This window comes from Euprymna scolopes, chromosome 22 (assembly GCF_053919585.1).
Source record: "Euprymna scolopes isolate OS-2025 chromosome 22, ASM5391958v1, whole genome shotgun sequence".
In the NCBI taxonomy this organism is placed as follows: Eukaryota; Metazoa; Mollusca; class Cephalopoda; order Sepiida; family Sepiolidae; genus Euprymna; species Euprymna scolopes.
Genome location: NC_136503.1, coordinates 4,407,311 through 4,429,814, shown reverse-complemented (window position 1 = coordinate 4,429,814; position 22,504 = coordinate 4,407,311). Strand labels below are relative to the sequence as shown.

The 22,504-nt window shown below is 37.0% G+C and overlaps 1 protein-coding gene across 1 annotated transcript in view; it reads left to right on the top strand.

The window, feature by feature from the left end:
* The window catches only part of LOC145243855 (hydroxymethylglutaryl-CoA lyase, mitochondrial-like), a 93,092-nt gene that overhangs the window by 28,113 nt on the left and 42,475 nt on the right, over positions 1-22,504 (top strand). Inside the window, exon 5 of the mRNA XM_080106893.1 lies at positions 1,206-1,264. Coding sequence (XP_079963019.1) covers positions 1,206-1,264 — 59 coding nt within the window. The remainder of the gene's footprint in view (positions 1-1,205; positions 1,265-22,504) is intronic.

Below are 22,504 nucleotides of genomic sequence, written 5' to 3'. Positions count from 1 at the left end.
CAGTCGAGATGTCCAAATAACCGTTCTTGCCACGGCCAGGATCGTAATGTAGACCATTTGTCTTTCCCGGTCCCATGGAAGCCTCACGTTGTCAACGACATTGGATACAGTAATCGGGTGAGGATGCTTGGGATTGATGCGAGCTGTCACCTCGCTAACATACAACCAGTACCGGCGGAGTTCACAGCAATCGAAGAAAGTGTGATCAGTTGTTTCTACGGCCATTGTTCCACAATGGGGACAAGCAGGCAACTCCAAAAAACTGGAATTGCATTGTCCGTTGTTGAGGGGAAGTGCATTTCGAGCCAATCGCTAGGTCAGAGAGAACTTCGAATTATTTAGATGACTTGAACCTGCCGGCCAACCCAAACGCGCATAGCAGGTTGGCGGCGGCCCCCCTCACTAGATTCCTGTGCAGTTCCCTACGTCTTTGTTTCCCGTGCAGTTCCCTACGTCTTTGTTTTCAAGAAGGTTGGAATGCTGCCTTCGCTTTCGATTCAGTTTCGCTTTTATATGAAAAACACGAACAAGGATGGAATAGCAGGAGTTTTATAAAAGACGATGTAAATAAATCTAGATACGATGTCCCTTCGCAAATTGTAGATATTATGATTAAGGTAGTATATAAAAAGTTCTAAAGAATAGTACCCCCCTCCCCCCGAGAACCCTCATTTGCTGGACATGCAATAATGCGTGCGGCCATTTTGTCTTTTATATATATAGATGGATTTGAAATTTGATATATAGCATATTCAGACATGTGGAAACTTTTTAATCGGATTTCATCCAGAAAAATGGGCTGATAAAGGGTCAAATTGAAAAATTGCTCCGTGGGAGCTGTCAGAATTTTATCTGCTAACTGTTCCATGAATGTGCATATGTGAATGGTTCACATGACGGATTCATTATATTAAAAATAAGTAGATTTGAAAACACTCTTAAAAGATTGTGTCAAGTCGGCCTAATCATTATCATACTTGACTTACAGTCTTTTGGTTTCAATCTCAACCTGAGTATTTTTTTTTTACTTACAAGAAGTTAACTATTTAGAAAAAAAAACATAATATTCGCATACACGTCTCAGTTTCTGTATGAATGAAAATATAATATTTATGCATATTTTATGACCAAGCAATTTTATATGTAATGGTGTCGCTAATTGTTTATTCTGTTCATCTCAAAAAGGATTTTTTCATCTCTTGCAGTTGCAGACTGGAGCTGATGAAGTGGCCATATTTGGTGCTGCATCTGAAACATTCAGCAAGTGAGTGTAAGTTCTAGAATTTTTCTTGAACAAAGCAGAATACACAAATATTCTAAAAAGTCAATTACTGCAAATCTGTTTTTTTTAATTTAAAAATTTTTTTATTACATTTTCACCCCAGAGGTACTATGTGGGGAGCAAGATGTCGGTTCACATTACACTTGAACTTCTGTATGTCAGTACAGTTGGGGAAGCAGAGATTTGGAAGGGAATTCCAAAGTCTAGCGGTTCTGGGGAAGAAAACACTGGAGTAGAAGGCTCTCTTACATCTAGGGATTTCAACTGTGAAGAGATGGGATTTTTCTGCTTGTCAGGGGTATTTAGGTAGAGGGGGTACAAGTGCTTGCAGTTTTTCGGAGCATTCACCATTAAAATACTTGTAGAATAGGCAGAGGGATGTTACATTACGTCGATGGGACAGAGGCTGAAGCTTAGATGACAGTTCAGGACCTATCAGGTTGGCGACTCTCTTTTGAACCTTGTCTAGGAGTGAGAGACTAGTAGCAGATCCACCAGCCCAAATACGACAACAATACTCTATACGTGGGCGAATGGTGGCCTTATAAAGGTACAGGATACTTTTGGGCATTAGTAGCTTTCTAGCACGGTAGAGAGAACCTACCTTTTTCGCAGCAGTCCTGGCAATGCTCTCAATGTATATATTCCAGCTCATGTCTCCTGTGAACGTTAGGCCAAGGAGCTTGAAAGACATACTCTCAGATAAAGAGTCGTTGGCCATTGCTATAGGTGGTAGAGAATGTTTCTTGTAATTATTGAAGGAAACAAGTTTAGTCTTGGCAGCATTGAATGTGACCATCGATTTTTGTTCCCATTCCACTACAGATTGGAGGTCATCTTCTAGTGTTTCTGCCATTTCTTTAGATATGTGTTCATTTGTTTTCCTGTTGTGTCTGTTGTAGAGCATGGTGTCATCAGCATATATACCCATCTCACAGACAATTTTGTCAGGGATGTCATTTATGAATATTAGGAATAATAGAGGTCCAAAGATAACCCCTGAGTCACTCCACATTTATATCATATTGTTTAGATGTACGACCATCAATGACAACCTGGATGTTTCTCTTATTTAAGAAGGATTTAATTATGTTAAGTATTCGTCCAGTGATTTCTGAGATTAACTGTAGATTAAATTTTTGAAATTCCGTGCAGATTCCCGAGTTCAACAAGATATCTCTGAAGAAGGCTGGAGATTATATTTTTTTTTTACTTGGGAGTCATCACTTATCAAGGCCCAAAGGCTACTTGAGGATAAGGGTTAATGAATGTAAGTTGGTAGTTTAGTAATCGTTAATTGGGTAGAATTTGATTATTTATGGGGACAGCTCAACAAGAATTTGTTTACATTGGATTTGAAGGTTATCATGTTCAATTGGAAAGCAGGTCAATGGAACAGTGTTCCAAAGGCAGGCAGTTCAGGGAAAGAAGCTTTGTTCATGGAATCTGCATTTAGATTCAGGCAGAGAGAGAGACTGGGGGGGGGGAAATCGTTTATAGTGGTTGTAGTTAGTAGAGTGTTTTTTGTAAAAGTTTGGCAGGGGGGAACCATACATTGGAGTTCAGTTGAGCACTTGCCATGAAAATAACGATAGAGCGGAGACAGGCTCGCAACGTGAGAAAGAAAAAAGAGAAAGTGGGAACGAGGTTGCAGGGAAGAGAAAAAGGCATCATCTATTAGGTTTCGAAATTGGTTTTGGACTCTATGAAGGCTGGATAGGGTGCGCTGAGCAACTCCTACCCAGATGTGGCAACCATTTTTCCATCAACAGATTTGATGTATGTGTTCAATTTCAATTTCAAATCAGGAGTGATAGTCAGTCCCAGAAACTTCTCCAAAACGAAAGCCATTCATTTCAGTTGGGGTATAATATGGGGGTCAGAGTATTTATGATGAAAGGAGAGAAGCTTGTTTTTCGAAGCATTAAAAACCGACCATCATAGCACATTGACTAAAACGCTGTGCAAATAAAACTCAAGATGAGAACAGTAGTCCAAAGAATCCAAATCAAACGAATAATCAATCCTCATCTCAAAAAATCAGAAACGTAATATCATTAAATTGTTTCAAAAAAAAGAAAAGACAGATTTGAGAAGATTGTTCTTTGAACAATTGAGGAATTCATTTATGAAACTTTTTCACAAATTCACTTTTTTTGCTGTGGACATTTTTCTGCATGGTTGTCGCTTTCTTTGTCAACTTCATGACTTATTCTAATTACAGCATTTCAGGAACTTTGTATGATCTAATCAATTGTCGATCCGTATTCTTTATTAACTCTATTGATATTGTCGACTGATTTAGGAAGCGTTATCAGGCTTTGCAAAGACTCGAAAAGTCCTTGAATTTTGACTTTTGCTTTGAAAAGCCCTTATTTCTATTACGACCTTGAAATTCTTGAAAATATAGAAATTTCTTGAAAATGTATTGAAAAGCCCTTATTTCTATTACGACCTTGAAATTCTTGAAAATATAGAAATTTCTTGAAAATGTATTGAAAAGCCCTTATTTCTATTACGACCTTGAAATTCTTGAAAATATAGAAATTTCTTGAAAATGTATTGAAAAGCCCTTATTTCTATTACGACCTTGAAATTCTTGAAAATATAGAAATTTCTTGAAAATGTATTGAAAAGCCCTTATTTCTATTACGACCTTGAAATTCTTGAAAATATAGAAATTTCTTGAAAATGTATTGAAAAGCCCTTATTTCTATTACGACCTTGAAATTCTTGAAAATGTATTGAAAAGCCCTTATTTCTATTACGACCTTGAAATTCTTGAAAATGTATTGAAAAGCCCTTATTTCTATTACGACCTTGAAATTCTTGAAAATATAGAAATTTCTTGAAAATGTATTGAAAAGGCCTTGAAAATTGCATTCTTTATGTCCCCCTTTGAAATCTTTCCTTGTGCAGACAGAACTCTCCACTGGTGACCCCCCCCCCCGATTGTGATAACCTAAAATAAAATAAGGTTAAAAAAAAGGGCAAGATAGCAGTCGGCTTGGTTAGAAATTTAAAAGCTGTAAAAAGAGTTAATATTTGAGATGAAATCAAAAGTATTTAAGACTACTTAAAACCAAAAAAAAGAAATGATGCGGGTAGATTGCAAAGTAACTTTTATTGGCTTTGGTAACGTTTATTTGTTGTAGATTATTTGGTACTTGTACAGTTTAATCAAGACATTAAAAAATGAAAATATCGAAAAGAAATTATATTGTACATATCCGTTATGGAATGAAGTTCTCCGAAAAAAAATTTCACTTAATTTCATCAAGTAATTTTTTTTTTTTTTTTACAGCGAAAAAACAATTTGTTATGATACCGAGCAAAAGGTTTGATTTTTAGGAAGAAAAGCTAGAATTAAAGATGGGGAGGGAGTGTCGGCGCTTTACATGGAGTTATCTCCCCGTGGCGTGTTAAAAAAATTCCAATATGTCTATCTTCAACACGCTTTCATAAAAACATGTTTTTCCGCTGTAAAAAAAAAAAATTCAATCAAATTAAGTGAAATTTTTTTTCAGAAATCTTCAGTATGATATGACCTTTTTTTTTTTTTTGGTATTTTCATTTTTTAATATTTTGATTAAACTGTACAAGTGCCGATTTTTCCCCCACTTTTTTGAATGTGGATTGTAAAACATGTCCCAAATTTTGTTTTGAAAACTTGAATTTTGTCTGGAGAAGGCCTTGAAAAACCCTTGAAAATGGACATTGAAAATCTGTGCAAACTCTTATTATATCTAAATTTGAACTCTTGCAAGAAAAAGTAGCAGAAAAGGTAGTCAAGTTGAACTCAATCTTTTGTGGAACAGCTAGACTTTGGAATTCCCTTCCTGCTACCTGCTTCTACTGATATGCAGAAGTTTAAATGTAATGTAAACCAACATCTTGTTAATCTTTCCTAGGCATGGTCCCAAATATTAGCCCTTATGTCCACGTGGTGATATTCCTTGTTCGGGGTGAATATGAGTAAAAAAAAAAAAATAGAGATGGATGAAAACTCAGATGTGAAGAAAATATTTTCTGATAGCAACATTATCTTGTATCATTGGAGCACAGGAACGAACATGTACTAATGTGACAGGTTAGGGTTAAGAGTGGATGGAGCAAGTTCAAGAAACGTTTGTCATTATTAACTAGCAGAGGATTACCAGAGTCTATCAGGATAATGTATGAAAGTGAAACCTGGCCAGTGAGGGTTGAGGATATGCGTTGCAGGGAGATAAATATTATAAGAATGATATGATAAAGATGTGAGAGCCTTAAAGACAGGCTTAGATCTGATGACCTCAGAGGAAGATTAAATATGAAGAGTATATGAAGATGTGTGCCGAACAGGAGATTTTGAAGAAATGTGTGTAAATTTTTCTTGTGTGTACCATGTGCCTTCAGCCCAGCAGAACTGGTCAAGGGTTGCAAAATTGAGTTGCTTGGCACATCTCTTTCAAAATTATAAAGTCTCATTATATTCCGATACAACATTGAGTTTTCGAGATGACCTCGGAAGAAAGGGTCGTAAGAAAGGGTTTGTGTATTAAAATATATTATTTATCTTTGTTCTCTTATTGAAAAAAAAATTGAAACACCTTAACATTACTTATCATGTCTTATTACTCGTGTTTTAAACTCTTTTTTGTTAAATACGCCTGGTATTACCCTAAACCAGTCTTTAAATAAGATCCGCTAATCTAAAAACGTAAGCCGACTTCACAAGTTGCATTATTGGAATGTAATTATAAGGTGAATCTCGAAGGTTCTATCGCGAGGTACTCAAAGCAAAAAAAAAAAAAAAATTTTTTTTTAAAGTTAAAAGCATTTAACCCCCACAACCTCATACCCTTTAAGTACCAGAACAATTTAGGTCTGCTAGCTACTAGCTAGTCAGTTTTCGAGATGACCTCGGAAGGAAGGGTCGGTGCCTTCAGAGCTAAGTTAAAATCTTTATCCATAACTGTTGAAATGTATTTTGTCTTGATTTTGCCAATTTTTGTGTATTAATATATATATATATACAATTTTTGTGTATTAATATATATATATATACAACAAATGCCCATAGCCCACAATTTTTGTGTATTAATATATATATATATACAACAAATGCCCATAGCCCACTCGGGAATGCTGATCACGCTGTGATAATGGTAGAAATCAGCCTAAATTCTCGCCCTAAAACTGAAGACCCACTACTCAAAACAACGAGGTATTACAAAAAAGCTGATTGGGAAGCCATCAGGGAGCTCATCAGAGATGCCCCATGGCAAAATATCTTTACTCTTCCAGCGGAACAGTGTGCAAATGAGACAACTGAATGGTTCAAAACTGCTATTGAAGCACATGTTCCCGCACGGAAATACTATAGCAAGCCCCACTCCCCCCAATGGTTTACTTCTGCTTGTGCAGCTGCCATTTGTCAAAGGCAGCATGCGTTCCGCAGATTCAACCGACATAAGTCCAGCTCAAATAAACAGAAGTTTATAGAAGCTAGAAATAATTGTAAGAGAGTGATAGACACAGCTAAGTCAGATTACTCTGAAACCACCAGAAAGCGCATCGAAGCACAGAAATTAGGAACCCGGGATTTTTGGAAAATCTACAACAGCGTAGTTAATAATGGACAGTCAATTATTCCCCCACTAACAAACAATCATGAGGTTGCTTGCACGGCAACTGACAAGGCTAATCTGCTTGCCAGTCGGTTTGCCTCAAACTCCACACTGAACTCGGTACACCACTCACTCCCTGATTTTCCTCTGCGAACAGACGCCACACTTGACGACTTGAAAATCACCCCTTCTCAGGTACATGCTATTATAAAAAACCTAGACACCTCTAAAGCATGTGGACCAGATCTCATCCCGGCTGTGCTATTAAAAAAATGCTCTGCCGAGGTTGCTCCTGTTCTGTCCAAACTTTACAATAAATGCCTTAACGAATCTTGTTTTCCCGACTGCTGGAAAACCGCCTCTGTGGTACCAGTCTTCAAGAATTCTGGTGAAAGAACTGACCCACTAAATTATCGCCCCATTAGCCTCCTCCCGCTTTTCGCCAAAATATTTGAGTCCTTAGTTAATAAAGCCCTAGTCCAGCACCTAACAGCTGCTAAACTCTTGACTGACAAACAATATGGATTCAGGCAAGCCCGTTCAACAGCAGATATCTTAACTGTAGTTTCTGAACGTATATACCGTTCATTGGATAAAACAGGGGAGGGTAGAGCGGTGGCCCTTGATATATCTAAGGCTTTTGACAGGGTATGGCACGATGGTCTTCTAAGGAAAATTAGATCATATGGAATCACTGGAAGAATTCATAACGTAATTAAATCCTTCTTAAGTAATAGAAAAATCAAAGTTGTCCTCGACGGACGTACATCCAAACAATATGACATAAATGCGGGAGTGCCTCAGGGGTCTATCCTTGGACCTCTATTGTTCCTGATATTCATAAACGACCTCCCTGATAATATTGTTTCGGAGATGGGTATATTTGCCGATGACACCACTCTCTATAACAGATATGAGGGGAAAACAAATGAACACATATCCAAGAAAATGGCAGAAACACTAGAGGATGACCTCCAATCCGTAGTGGAATGGGGACAAAAATGGTTGGTCTCATTCAATGCTGCTAAGACTAAGCTTGTTTCCTTCAATAACTACAAGAAACCTTCTCTACCACCAATAGCAATGGCCAAGAACACATTGCCTGAAAGTACTTCTTTTAAACTCCTCGGCCTAACGTTTACAGGGAATATGAACTGGAATAGATACATTGAGAGCATTGCCAAGGCTGCTGCAAGGAAGGTTGGCTCCCTCTACCGTGCTAGAAAACTACTTACGCCTGCCAGTATCCTATACCTCTATAAGGCAACCATTCGCCCATGTATGGAGTACTGTTGTCACATCTGGGCTGGTGCATCTGCTGCTTGTCTCTCGCTCCTGGACAGGGTTCAAAAAAGAGTCGCAAACCTGATAGGTCCTGAACTGTCATCTGGGCTTCAACCTCTGTCCCATCGACGAGATGTTGCATCCCTCTGCCTGTTCTACAAATACTTTAATGGTGAATGCTCTGACGAACTGCAAACACTTGTACCTCCCCGACGTAACTACCCCCGACAAACCCGACAAGCTACTAAGTCTCATCCCTTTACAGTGGAGATCCCTAGGTGCAAGAAAGCCTTTTACTCCAATAGTTTCTTCCCCAGAACTGCGGGTCTTTGGAACTCCCTTCCGGGATTCTGCTTTCCCAACTGCAATGATATGCAGAAGTTCAAGTGTAATGTTAACAAACATCTTTCTACTCTTCTCCCTTCATAATGACCCCGCTAATAAATTCCCTAATAGTAGCCCCCTGCTTCAAAGTGGCACTGTGCCTTGTTTGGGGTGAAAATTGAATAAAAAAAAAAAAAAAAAAAAAAAAAAATATATTATTTATTTATCTTTGTTCTCTTATTGCAGAAAACATCTTAACATTACTTATGTTTTATTACTCGTGTTTTAAAATTTATTTTTTTAAATACGCCTGGTATTACCCTAAACCAGTCTTTAAATAAGATGCCCCAATCTAAAAACATAAGCCAACTTCACAAGTTGCATTATTGGAATGTAATTATAAGGTGAATCGCGAAGGTTCTATCGCGAGGTACCTAAAGCAAAAAAATAAAATAAAAATATAAAAAAAGTTTAACCCCCATGCCCACCATACCCTTTAAGTACCAGAACAATTTAGGTCTGCTAGCTACTAGTCAGTTTTCGAGATGACCTCGGAAGAAAAGGTTGGTGCCTTCAGAGCTGTTAAACTCTTTATCCATAACTGTTGAAATGTATTTTGTCTTAAATTTGCCTATATTGTGTATTAAAAAAAAAAAAAAATATATATATATATATTTTATTTATCGTTGTTCTCTTAACCAAAAAAAAAAAAAAGAAAAAAAAGAACTTCCACGGATTAATATGGGAGGGGAGACTATCGTCAAATTCTATTCTAAACTGGGAATGGGCAAAGGACTTATACTAATTAGATATAAATAAGTCCCTCTTACCGTTTTTTTTTTTTTTCTTTTTTTAATGGAGAGTAGATAATGCAGTGGATGTGTTATCGTCAGTTCCAGTAACTCTCACTTCTCCTTTTTTGTCCCTCAGTCCTCATATCTAAGGGGTGATGTTTCTGACAAATGGTGAAGAAAAAGCTGCTTCCAAGGTCGGTAGTACTTCGTGAACAGTAGTCTGAGATGTCGGAAACTTTCTGTCTCTTTTTCTATCCTTGCGCCCATGTCACTAGTAAGAGTGCTGGAGGTAAACGTTTTCATCTGGGCTGACATTAACCGCCTGATAGTCAAGGACCCGAACCTTGGCATAAGGAGGTTGTCCTATCAGCAGGTGCAAAATACTGGGGCTGCTGTATTGCCATTTGGTGAATGGATTCTGGACCATGCAGTAGTCTCTGGTGTGGCCTCTCGATGCCATACTAGTGGGTAATTGTTATGGCTTTACCTTATCATGTGCTACAAAAAAAAAACAAATTCCTGTCTTTCCTCTCTTACTTTCCCTCTTTGTTCTGACCTAACCAAGTATGCTGACCTGTTCCACAAACCCCAAAATCCTCAACATGAAATATCTCAAAAAAGAAAACACGAATAAACCTAGAACCCCATCCTCCTACGTAGACCCCTACTACCATGTCTCCTTCTCCAACATCAGGGGTCTACGTTCTAACCTTCCAGAGGTTGAAACACAATTACAGGAGACGAAACCTGACATATTCTTTCTAAGCGAAACTGGCATAGGGCCGACCACTTCCCTAGATGAGTTCATAATTAAAGGATACTCTAACCTAACATCTAAATCTGACCCCCAAGATCGCCACGGGCATGGAATATGTGCCTACATTAAAGATGACTTCCCGTGTGGCAGGGATATCTCCAGAGAAGACCCTAATTTACCTTATATGTGCTTCCGGGTTGAACTTGCTTACACCATCGCATTTATATTTGCCCTCTATCGCCTCCACAACAGCAGAGTTACTGTGTTATATAGGGGTTTCATTGAGAGATTTTTATTAAGAGAGTTTTAGAGAGAGAGTCTTTTATTAAAAGCACAGTCTTAGAGTCTTAGAGAGAGAGATGTTGTTGTAAATTAGATTGTTCGTGTTATGACGTTTCATATATATTAAAAAGTTCATTACTTAGAAGTGTTGATATGAGAAAGCTCTTCGAGTGAGGAGATAGTGTTCAGACAGTCTTAGTGTAGATATGAGATGTAGATTCACATTGTGGATATGAGATGTGTATGTCAAGACATTTTATAACACAGATATATAGACATAGAATAACAATTCAATTTTCCTTTTTGTAGAATCACAAGACAACGTTTTACAAAAACACATGATGGGTTTATTTCTTCACGACCGGCTGTGGTTTTCTCATCAAGAATTCAAAGCTTCACATATTAAGTTTAAAAGTGACCGTCTCACTTCTAGACGTTCGAATTCCAAACTCCAGACTCTCTCTGAGTTTCTCCACTTCTCTCTGCTTAACTCTCAAATTTTTCTAACTATTTCTAGAACTTTCTATTTTCCATGACGTCATACACATGTTAAAACATGTGCCTTCTTTCACGTGTTCTGGACATGCGTGTCAGGTTAAATACTCAGTAACCTATTTTTCCAATATGTTAAAAACATTATCTTATAGTTGCATTCTTTCAATTGAATTTTCATAACAAAATTGACAGTGCACATTCTTTTCTTGAAATATTTTCTAATTCTCACGCGTAATCTATTTCTAAACCTAAATTACTATGCTATTTCATTTTCATTTTAACTAAATCTCTCTATTTTTATATACTTACATGAAAAGGGGACAGCCCTTATCATGTAACAACTGTCTTTAAGAGTATATCAGAGAAAATTGACCACATCCTGTCTGCTCACCCCTCGGCTAACATTCACATTTGGGGTGACTTCAATGTCTATAATGTGGAATGGTTGACCCACTCAAATAAGACTGATGATGAGGGGAGGTTCTGTCATGATTTTGCCATTGTCTATGATCTCAGATTGTTCGCGAGCCCACCCGTGTGCCTGATACTACCGGTCAGTACGCAAGCCTTCTAGACCTTTTTCTATCCACTTCCCCTGAGCTATGCTCATGTTCCATTCTATCTCCTCTAGGATCCTCTGACCACTGCGTTGTATTAGTTAAGATAAAAATGAAATATAATAAATCTACAGACGTACCTCTCCACCGTACTGTATACTGATACTCTATGGCGGACTGGGATAGCTTTCGTACATTCATATCTGATTTACCTCTCCATACCATGTTTAAAAAGGATGACCAATTCATACCATCCAAAAAATTCCAACAAAAACTTAACAGCCAGCCATGGTTCTCCCCTGAATGTGCTGCTGCCATCGCACACAGAAATCACTTTTTCCATAGCTACCAACGTAATAGATGCACTGAAACTAAAGCTGCTTTCAAGACCGCCAGCAACCACTGTAAAAGAGTAATAAAAAATGCAAGAGAACTATATGCTCAATCCGTTAAATCCAAAGTAGCTGAGCAGCAGCTTGGTTCCCACCAGTTCTGGCAAATAGCAAATAGGATCCTGAACAGAAGTGTGCGTGCTATCCCAACCATTATCAATGGGCCAGAGGTCATCTTGACAGCATCCGACAAGGCCAAACTATTTGCCAAGAACTTTGCGGCAAATTCTACCCTGTGCGACGAAGGCCATCAACTCCCCATATTCCCTCCTATAACAGACAACACGCTATGCAACATATAAATATCTGTGCGTGAGGTCGCCAAGCTAATCAAGAACCTTGATAAAAAAGCAACTGGTCCTGACGGTATTCCAATTATAGTGTTAAAAAAATTACAACCAGAACTTACCAAACTGTTTAAATGTTGCCTAAGGAGAAGTGATTCCCAACACCCTAGAAAACCTTATCAGTATGCCCTGTATTTAAGAATTCAGGTGATAAGTCATCTCCCTCTCAGTACAGACCAATAAGTCTCCTGTGTGTCATGAGTAAGTTGCTTGAATCCACAATAAATAAAGAAGTAGTCAACCACCTCAGCAGAAATAACCTTCTTAGCGACACGCAATATGGTTTCCGTTCTGCTAGATCTACAGCAGATGTGCTAATGGTTATATCTCATAGGATTAGCGAATCTTTCGACAAGGGCTTCATTTCTAGGGCAATTACTCTTGACATATCCAAGGCCTTTGATAAGGTTTGGCATAAAGGCTTACTACAAAAGATTTCTAGCTACGGTATAACTGGAAATGTTTTCTCAATCATTAAATCATTTCTCTCTGATAGGCTTATAAGAGTAGTAGTTGATGGGCAGAAATCAGAGGCCCACAGTATTAATACTGGAGTCTCTCAGGGGTCCATCCTGGGCCCAACTCTCTTCTTCCTGATCTACATCAATGATCTCCCAAAACACATACTAAAATCTTTCGTTGACATCTATGCTGATGACACGACTATGTATGGCAACACATCAAAGGCCATAAATGATGATGTTCTCTCTGATTCTCTCTCCTCTGATCTTGAGCGGTACAGTGGGGGAAGAGGTGGCTAGTTACCTTTAATGCATCTAAGACCAAGCTCCTATCTTTGTATCATAAACGCTCTGATTCCCATCTGGTATCAATTGAAATTGATGGCTCTCGTCTAGTGAAGACCCCATGTTTTGATAAGCTTCTGGGTTTGACCTTTACTCCTGATCTTAAATGGAACACATACATCAAGTCTGTGGCCAAGGTCGCTGGGAAAATGGTGGGATACTTCTACTGCTCCAGAAGATATCTCACTACTGATGCAATTCTCTATCTATATAAAAGTCAAGTACGTCCAAGGATGGAGTACTGCTGCCACAACTGGGCAGGAGCTGCTAAAAACAGCCTATCCTGCCTTGACAGAGTACAAAATAGACTTTGTGGCTTAGTGGGGGATGCCCTTTTCTCTACCCTGCAACCTTTTTCCCACAGAAGAGACGTAGCAAGTCTATCTTTGTTCTATCGTTATTTCCATGGCAAGTGCTCGTCTGAGCTTCATTCTCTGGTCCCCCCTCGCCAATCTTTTTCAAAAAACACCCGACTAGCTGAAACCACCGTCAATAATTTCCCCCACTCCTTATCTGTGCCTAAATCAAAACGTAGATTCCATGAACAAAGCTTCTTTCTTAGAACAGCATGCCTGTGGAACTCTGTTCTGCTTGCCTGTTTCCCTCCCGACTTCAACCTGGATGTCTTCAAGTCCAACACAAACAAATTCCTGATGAACCGCCCCCTTAAGAAATGACACTTTATCAATTCTCCAATACTATTACTACACTATCCCATTGATTACTGTACGCACAATAACCCTTATCCCCGAGTGGCCTTTGGGCCTTGATAAATGGTGAGCTCCATGTAAAAAAAAAAGGAGGTCTATTATTATATTCATGCATTGAAAAAAGTTTTTCCATTTTTGCTGATTCATATTTTATCAGTTTTCCTTTAAAGAAAAAAAGTTTATTTTTATGTGATTTTTTTTAATAACGATTCAAAATGTGAGATTTACACTTTTTTATTTATTTGTTGTTGATTTTTTGATTTTATTGCTTTTAATTTGGGTCAATGAACATTTTTTTCATCCTTTGAATTCTCTTTTTAAACGTACTCTTTCATCTGGAAGACTTTGACATGCATGACTGTCTCCTAAGTTTCATCACTGCAATCTTGTGTTCCTCCCCCTGTCAAATCCATTTTTATATAAAAATCAAATTTTTTTTTTTTATAGGAATCAAATTTTTTATTTTTAAGAGAAAAATCCAGGTTGTTCTCGACGATCGTACATCTAAACAATATGATATAAATGCGGGAGTACCTCAGTAGACCTTTATTATTCCTGATATTCATAAATGACCTCCCTGATAAAATTGTTTCAGAGATGGGTATATTTGCCGATGACACCACTCTCTATAACAGATATGAGGGGAAAAAAAATAAACACATATCTAAGGCAATAGCAGAAACACTAGAGGATGACCTGCAATCTGTAGTGGAATGGAGACAAAAATGGATAGTCACATTCAATGCTGCTAAGATTAAGCTTGTTTCCTTCAATAATCACAAGAAACCTTCTCTACCACTAATAGCAATGGCCAAGAACACATTGTCTGAAAGTACTTCTTTTAAACTCCTCAGCCTAATGTTTACAGGGAACATGAACTGAAATATATACATTGAGAGCATTGCCAAGACTGCTGCAAAGAAGATGGGCTCTCTCTACCGTGCTAGAAAATTACTTACACCTGAAAGTATCCTGTACCTCTATAAGGCCACCATTCACCCATGTATGGATTATTGTTGTCACATTTGGTCTGGTACATCTGTTGCTTGTCTCTCACTCCTGGATAAGGTTCAAAAGAGAGCCGCCAACCTGATAGGTCCTGAACTGTCATCTAGCCTTCAGCCTCTGTCTCATCTGCCTGTTCTACAAATACTTTAATGGTGAATGTTCTGACGAACTGCAAACACTTGTACCTCCCCGACAAACCCGACAAGCTACTAAGTCTCATCCCTTTACAGTAGAGATCCCTAGGTGCAAGAAAGCCTTTTACTCCAATAGTTTCTTCCCCAGAACTGTGGGTCTTTGGAACTCCCTTCCGGGATTCTGCTTTCCCAACTGCAATGATATGCAGAAGTTCAAGTGTAATGTTAACAAACATCTTTCTACTCTTCTCCCTTCATAATGACCTGGCTAATTATGTCCTCGATAGTAGCCCCCTGCTTCAAAGTGGCACTGTGCCTTGTTTGGGGTGAAAATTGAATGAAAAAAAAAAAAAAATATATATATATATATATATATATATATATATATATATATATATATAATATAGTAATCCAAAGGTAAGTTTACATTCACAGGATAAAAAACACCCAGTAAATTCATACTGTGTTTATATAAAAGTTCCCAATAATAAATAAAAATGTTTATTAGGTATAATTTTTTTTATTATTGATGTAAACATTATTTGGTTACATATTTGCACATGTTTCAGTCAAATCTAAAATCACCACTCATATTCAGGTTCAAACTTTTTAGACTACAGCAGCATGGAGGATGCAGTCACAGTCGAAAAAGTTTTGGCCTAGAGAGATCTGACTATTTTTACCTCTGATGAAATATGTTTGCAAATGTATAGCCAAATAATGTTTATATATAAATTAAAAAAAAAATGCTATATATATATATATATATATATATATATATATATATTATGAGGTATGAATGCAAAATAATAACATTCTCTAATTTAATAAAAAATGTGTGCTTGGTGGGAGTTGTCGTCTAGAAATGTGTAGAAAATGTTTTTGTTCAAAAATTGGGCACTCATGCATTTCTGTTATTTTGGATTATTTTTTATTTTTTTTTATTTTTGATGAATTTCTTTCAGACCATTCATCCCTGCATGGAGTTTTGTTGCGACATCTGGCCTAGTGCATCTACCACTAGTCTATCCCTCTTGGATAGCGTCTAAAAAAAGATTTTTAATCTAATATATCCCACTTTGTCAATTAAGCTCCAACCCCTGTCCCATCACCACAATATTCCATCCCTATGCCTGTTACAAATATTTTAATGGAATATGCTCTGATGAACTCTTTGTACTTGTGCCCCCTTGGTGTGCATATCCCTGATAAACCTGCTTAGCAAAAAAAAATCACACCCCTTCACTGTTGAAGTCCCTAGATGCCAGAAAGTTTTCGACTCTAATAGTTTTTTTCTCTCGAACAGCCAGACTTTGGAATTCCCTTCCTGCTACCTGCTTCCCTGACTGTACTGATATGCAGAAGTTTAAATGTAATGTAAATCAACATCTTGTTAGTCTTTCTTAGGCATGATCCCAATTAGTAGCCCCTTACGTCCAAGTGGCGACATGTTTTTTCAGGGGTGAACATGAGAAAAAAAAAAAAAGCACAGAGAGAGGGGGGCAAATTAAGAAGACCCTAAACTTTTTCAGAAGATTTCACAGAAAAGTGTGAATATATTGAATATGTGCAGAAAAAACTGTTGACTTTTTATTTTTTTCTCAAATACTTATTTTCCTCCCAAGGTATTTTGTAGCGAGGGAATGGAAAACAAATGATGGATTGAGGTGGAAATGTTCAGGACAAAGAAGCTCAACGATTTTTTTTCAATTAAGAAAGAGTTTTTCTTTTTTAATTTAACTCTGACATCTTTTTACATTTATGAGCATATAACATGTTTTTTTAGAGAGAATGCTGTTTTATGTCCAATTTTTCCTAATTTTATTTTAATTCAAGAAAAATTCAGATAATGTTTTATGTTATTTCCTTTAGTTACTTTAGTCTAATTTGACGTTTGTGATCTTTTTAGATGAGGATTGGTTATTTGTATCATTTGGATTCATTGGACTACTGTTCTCATCTTGAGTTTCATTTTTACAATGAAATGAAGGTTCAATCCTGAGTGTGGGCAACTGAAAAATACAATTGCGAATTACTTAGTCATGCTATCTATCCAGTCATGGCTGACGGAACAAAAGCGTGCCACTCTTGTGAAAGGTTCTGTTCGAAATTCTGCCCAAATTCCCGAATTCAACAAGATACACCTGAAGAAAGTCGGAGATTACATCAATCTAAATGTGAAAAACGATGCTGAAGATGAGAACAGTAGTGCCATAAATCCAAATAATACGTGAATTTGTTTTGTTTTTTATGTAAAAGTTATGTGAAACGGACTTTTCTTGACCCTCCCTTCTGTTCTGGAAGGAGTTTTTCAAGTATTAAAAAAAAAAGAAAAGAAATTAAATTATAGAATTTAATTTAATTTATTCATTGGAAACTCTAAATCTTCATTTTTAATTTGATTTCTATTTGAATTTTATCTTCATTACTTTTTATTTAAAAAAAAATTTTTTTTTTTTACTTTTTATTTTTTAATTTTTTATTTATTACTTTTTATTTATTTTATTTTTTATTTATTTTTTTTACTTTTTATTTTTTATTTATTACTTTTTATTTATTTTATTTTTTATTTATTTTTTTACTTTTTATTTTTTATTTATTTTTTTTACTTTTTATTTTTTATTTATTTTTTTTTACTTCTTATTTTTTTTATTTTTTATTTATTTTGTTATTGCTTTTTATTGTTTTTTGAAGGCTGCTACCCTCATCTTCATAGTTGTTGTTGTTTTACCACGTTTTGGCCAACTCATCCTCTGGCCTTCCGCGATGAGATAGGAATGATGAGTCTCGTAGCTGTATTCTCAGCAATTACTGTCATCCATAGTTGTTGTCGTCTCACCACGTTTTGGCCAAGTAAGCCTCTGGCCGGCTTTGGGTAGGATTGAAACCGTTATCTTCAGACAATGCTGACCTGGAACCACAGAGATTTAACAGTAGATAACAGTCCACAAATAAATAAATATACTAATTACTCATCTCAAAGGATTCCAATAAAAATAATACATATCTTATTACTGTGTGTGTGTGTATATATATATATATATATATATGTATATATATATATATATATATATATATATATATATATATATATATATAAAGTATATAAGATTTACCTTGAATTTTTATAATACAGCAACTAGGAGTCTTAATATTTTTGTGAATTTTAAAACAGTTTCAAATTTTTTTTGACACCTTAAGGCTTTGTTTACCACTGGAATTGCTCAAGGATTTCTTTTTTATTGTTGCTATATATATATATATATATGTTTGTGTGTATGTTTACTTATGAACCCATGTATGTCTGCATTTACTTTGTTTATATATATGTGCGTGTACATATGTGTCTATATGTGGATGCCTAGAAGTGTACATATGTATGTATATGTATATATGCGAATGCGCGCGTGCGTTGACCTATGTAATAAAAAACCCCATTAGAAACGGCAAGGAACAAGCCAACGTGTAACGACTACAAACATTTAAACGAACACCGTACGTGCAAAAAAAAATGACATCTACACTAACCCTTTCCATCTTTCTCTCTCTCCCTCTCTTCCTCCCTCTCTCTCTCCCTCTCTTCCTCCCTCTCTCTCTCCCTCTCTCAGCTATTTAATATACCTTGCTGAAAAACCAAAATATTGAAATTCCCCCCTCCTCACCTTACCCCCCCTCACTTTTCTCTTTATCATCCTCTCTCCAACCCCCCTCTCTATATCCATATATCTCCACCCATGCCTACCTGAATCTGCTACCCCCACACACACAATACAATCGAATGTATCTTCAACCTTCAAAACTGAAATATTGTCAAAACCCGCCTCTCCCTTTTCTTTCTTTCTTTCTTAAAAACACTTTTTTCCATTAACTAACAACCACTTCTGCGAGGCCTGACGATGCTGTTAGATCGTAAACATGGTCCAACATCTGAAACATATGTAACCAAACAGATAAAATGGTAATAAAAAAATAAAACACATACTTGCTCTGCAATAGTATTGAGTACTCTCTTCAACTTTTTACTAATTACCAGTTTTACCATATATCTATTTCATTTCAGCCCGGCGTTGCCCGGATGTTTGGATGTGTATGTTGAGCAAAAAATAAAAAGTGGTCGTAGGAAGGCAGACTCGAACCCATTCTGCAAAGGAGGAAAAGAATGGGGTAAAATCTAACGTTTATGCTGTTACGACCACGCCAAACCGGAAGCAACATTTTTTAAAATTAAGGCTAAACAATCTAAAGGAGAGGATAACTTTAAAAAGTGACCCCCCCCCCTGTAGAAAAGTGCCTAGTTGAAGGGGAAGATATTAATGTTTTTAGACAATTTTTCGATATTTGTTGTATGAAAAGTTGAACTTAAAAACGATACTGATCTTGGTAAAATCCGTCGCCTCTATTGAAAGTTTAAGGTAGACATACAAACAGACATACATACATTTATATATTGGTAACTAAAAATTTTCAACCGAAACTGATGAAAAAGCTTGCCCTATCTCTGAATACCCTTTATGTAAAATTTCAAATATTTAGACCAGAAATTGTCTGAGTAATTTGGAAGAGACCGCAGAGGTCAATTTTTTAAAAACTTTGACCCCTATTATGACCCCTTAACATTTATTGTTTTGGGCTCAAATCAAGTTATTAAGTTAGATCCATGTCCAAGGAACCTATATCTAAAATTTCAAGTGCGTAGACCCAAAATTGTCAGAGGAGTTTGGGTAGAGTTCTCTACAGTCAAATCGTTGAACTTTGACCCCTTAATCACCAAATTTCTGGCCAAAAACCGATCACATCGATTTTCCCAAGTCTCAGTACCCTGAATATCAAATTTCAAGTCTGTAGACTAAAAATTGACAAAGTTATTGCATAGGGAAATGTACACAGACACATACACACAGACCCGTTCACTTTTATAGATATATAGATATATGCTGAGTGGAAAATTACCAGGTTGGTGTTGGATGCACAATAACTCTATGAGCAAGTAGGAGCTCTTCAGTCTTGGTCGACAGTCTATTTAAAAGATAAAAAAACCTGACAGTATAAGCCTAGGTGCACACATGTGGTACAAACATTGTGTCAGACATGTGTCACAGACGTTGAAACAGCAGAATATATAGTATAACAAGGTGGATTTATGCCCCTCCTGTGTCGAACACGATGAGAGGTTCCATCATATAATATAAACGAGGCTAGTTCCAAAATTAAAACCAAAAAGTTGAAGAACTAAAAAGATGAGGGTGGTACTATTAAACAAGTGCTCTAGAATTTATTTTGCTACATAGTCACCATCATTCTCAATGCACGTCCATGACAAGCGTGCTTTCTTTGTTTCACACTGTCAATATCTACAACAGAATGATGAAACGTTCAGGTCATGAAAGCATAAATTCAGTCATCATAACAGTGTGATTTGCAATCCCTTCAGATCCATTCGGGTGGAATAGAATATTGGCGAGGGGGGACCATAGATTGGAGTTCAGACGAGCACCTGCCATGGAAATAACGATAGAACAAGGATAGGCTCACAACGTCTCTTCTGTGGGAGAGAGGTTGCAGGGTAGAGAAAAGGGCATCCCCCACTAATACGTCCAAGGATGGAATACTGTTGCCATATCTGGGCAGGAGCTGCTAAAAACAGCCTATCCTGCTTTGACACCCTTCGTGTGCATATGGTCATAATGGAACAATTCTAATATTTTTTCCTGATTCCAATACAATCACCGATTCTGTATTAAATTCCCGATTCCAATACAATTACTTATTCTGAATCTTGATAAATCTCTAAATATTTAACTATAAAATTATTATTTTTTCCTCATTACTGTAAAACACATGTTAAATGTGTATATATTTTCTCAAATGTAAAAACACATTGGGGGGGGGGTATCTATAGATTTTTGTTTTACTAGTAATTTAAAAATGAATAAATATTTATTTCATTATTAATACTAGCAGTGAAAAGTTTTGTTTTAAACAAAATCAGATTAAAAAAAAAACAATTAACAAAATCGTTTATGGCATTGGAAAATAGGCAAAAATGTTCCCGATGTGATGCCCCCCTTCTCCCAAAGTCTTGATTTTTCCAATTCCCGACTCTGATTTCGATTAATCGTCTCAACACTAATATATTCCAAGGATGACAAGCTTCTGGGTTTGACCTTTACTCCTGATCTGAAATGGAACACGTACATCAAGTCTGTTGCCAAGGTCGCTGGAAAGATGGTGGGATCCTTCTACCGCTCCAGAAGATATCTCACTACTGATGCAATTCTCTATCTATATAAAAGCCAAGTACGTCCAAGGATGGAATACTGTTGCCATATCTGGGCAGGAGCTGCTAAAAACAGCCTATCCTGCCTTAACAGAGTACAAAATAGACTTTGTGGCTTAGTGGGGGATGCCCTTTTCTCTACCCTGCAACCTCTCTCCCACAGAAGAGATGTTGTGAGCCTATCCTTGTTCTATCGTTATTTCCATGGCAGGTGCTCGTCTGAACTCCAATCTATGGTCCCCCCTCGCCAATCTTTCACGAAAAACACCCGTCTAGCTGAATCCGAATCCACTGTGAAAAATTTCCCCCACTCTATATCTGTGCCTAAATCAAAACGTAGATTCCATGAACAAAGCTTCTTTCTTAGAACTGCACGCCTTTGGAACTCTGTTCCGTCTGCCTGATTCCCACCTGATTACAACTTGGATGTGTTCAAGTCCAACGTTAACAAATTCCTAATGAACCGCCCCCTTAAGTAAACACTTCATCAAATCTCCACACTAACGTAATGTACTTGCAATAACCCTTATCCCTGAGTGGCTTCCGGGCCTTGATAAGTGGTGATCATTGTGTAAAAAAAAAAAAAATGATACGGACTAATTACAAAGACCTAGAGATGAAGGAAAAGTCAGAAAATATGGAATAAGAAAAGGGAAGAGGGGACCGTAACTTTCGCAATGAAATTGTTTGAAGTGGCAGTGGCAGCGAATGTTGTTATTACGTACATGAAAAACAACTTTCTTCCCCACTTTAAACTCTCATTTTTTTTTCTAGGAGAGCAAAGAGTGGAGTTTTAGTTTACTTTTGACAGTGTTGTTATTCTCGCTTCCCTTATTTTGTCTTTTGGTCCCGATGTTCAATGAGCAATGTTTCTGACAGAGTAGGAAGAATTGCTGTTTTCTGGGTCGGAATCTATCTACCACTTTGACTAGTTTGTTTTGTTGCCTTAAAGTACTTTTCTCGTAGCTCCTTGCAACATGTGGCTTCATGCCTTGTCTGAAGCGATACCCATAAAAAATATTTATCTTTCATTGTGTTAAAAAATTATTGGATAAGATGAATTATTTTTGGATTGATAGACTTTGTCAAACTTTTTGTTTATAATGTCATATCATCGACAAAACAGGGAAGTTTATCGGATCGCGGGTTCCATGTGCATGCGAAAAAGGTCTATCTTTGACGGTTCCGAAAGTTTTGACACTAAGCAACATTCTCAGTTCAAGTGGCATCTCCGTGAAACCAGCCCACACTATAGAGCTTCAAGGCGGCCTTGAATAGATGCCGGTCGAACCTCCATGGTTGTCCCGCTGTATAGTTTCTGTTTGTACATAGCTCCCTAAACTCTCACTGACTTTTTTCCTGATTCTGGTACAATTACCGATTTTGTACTAAATTCCCGATTCCGATACAAGTATCTAAAGAAAACAACACTACAGCTTTATT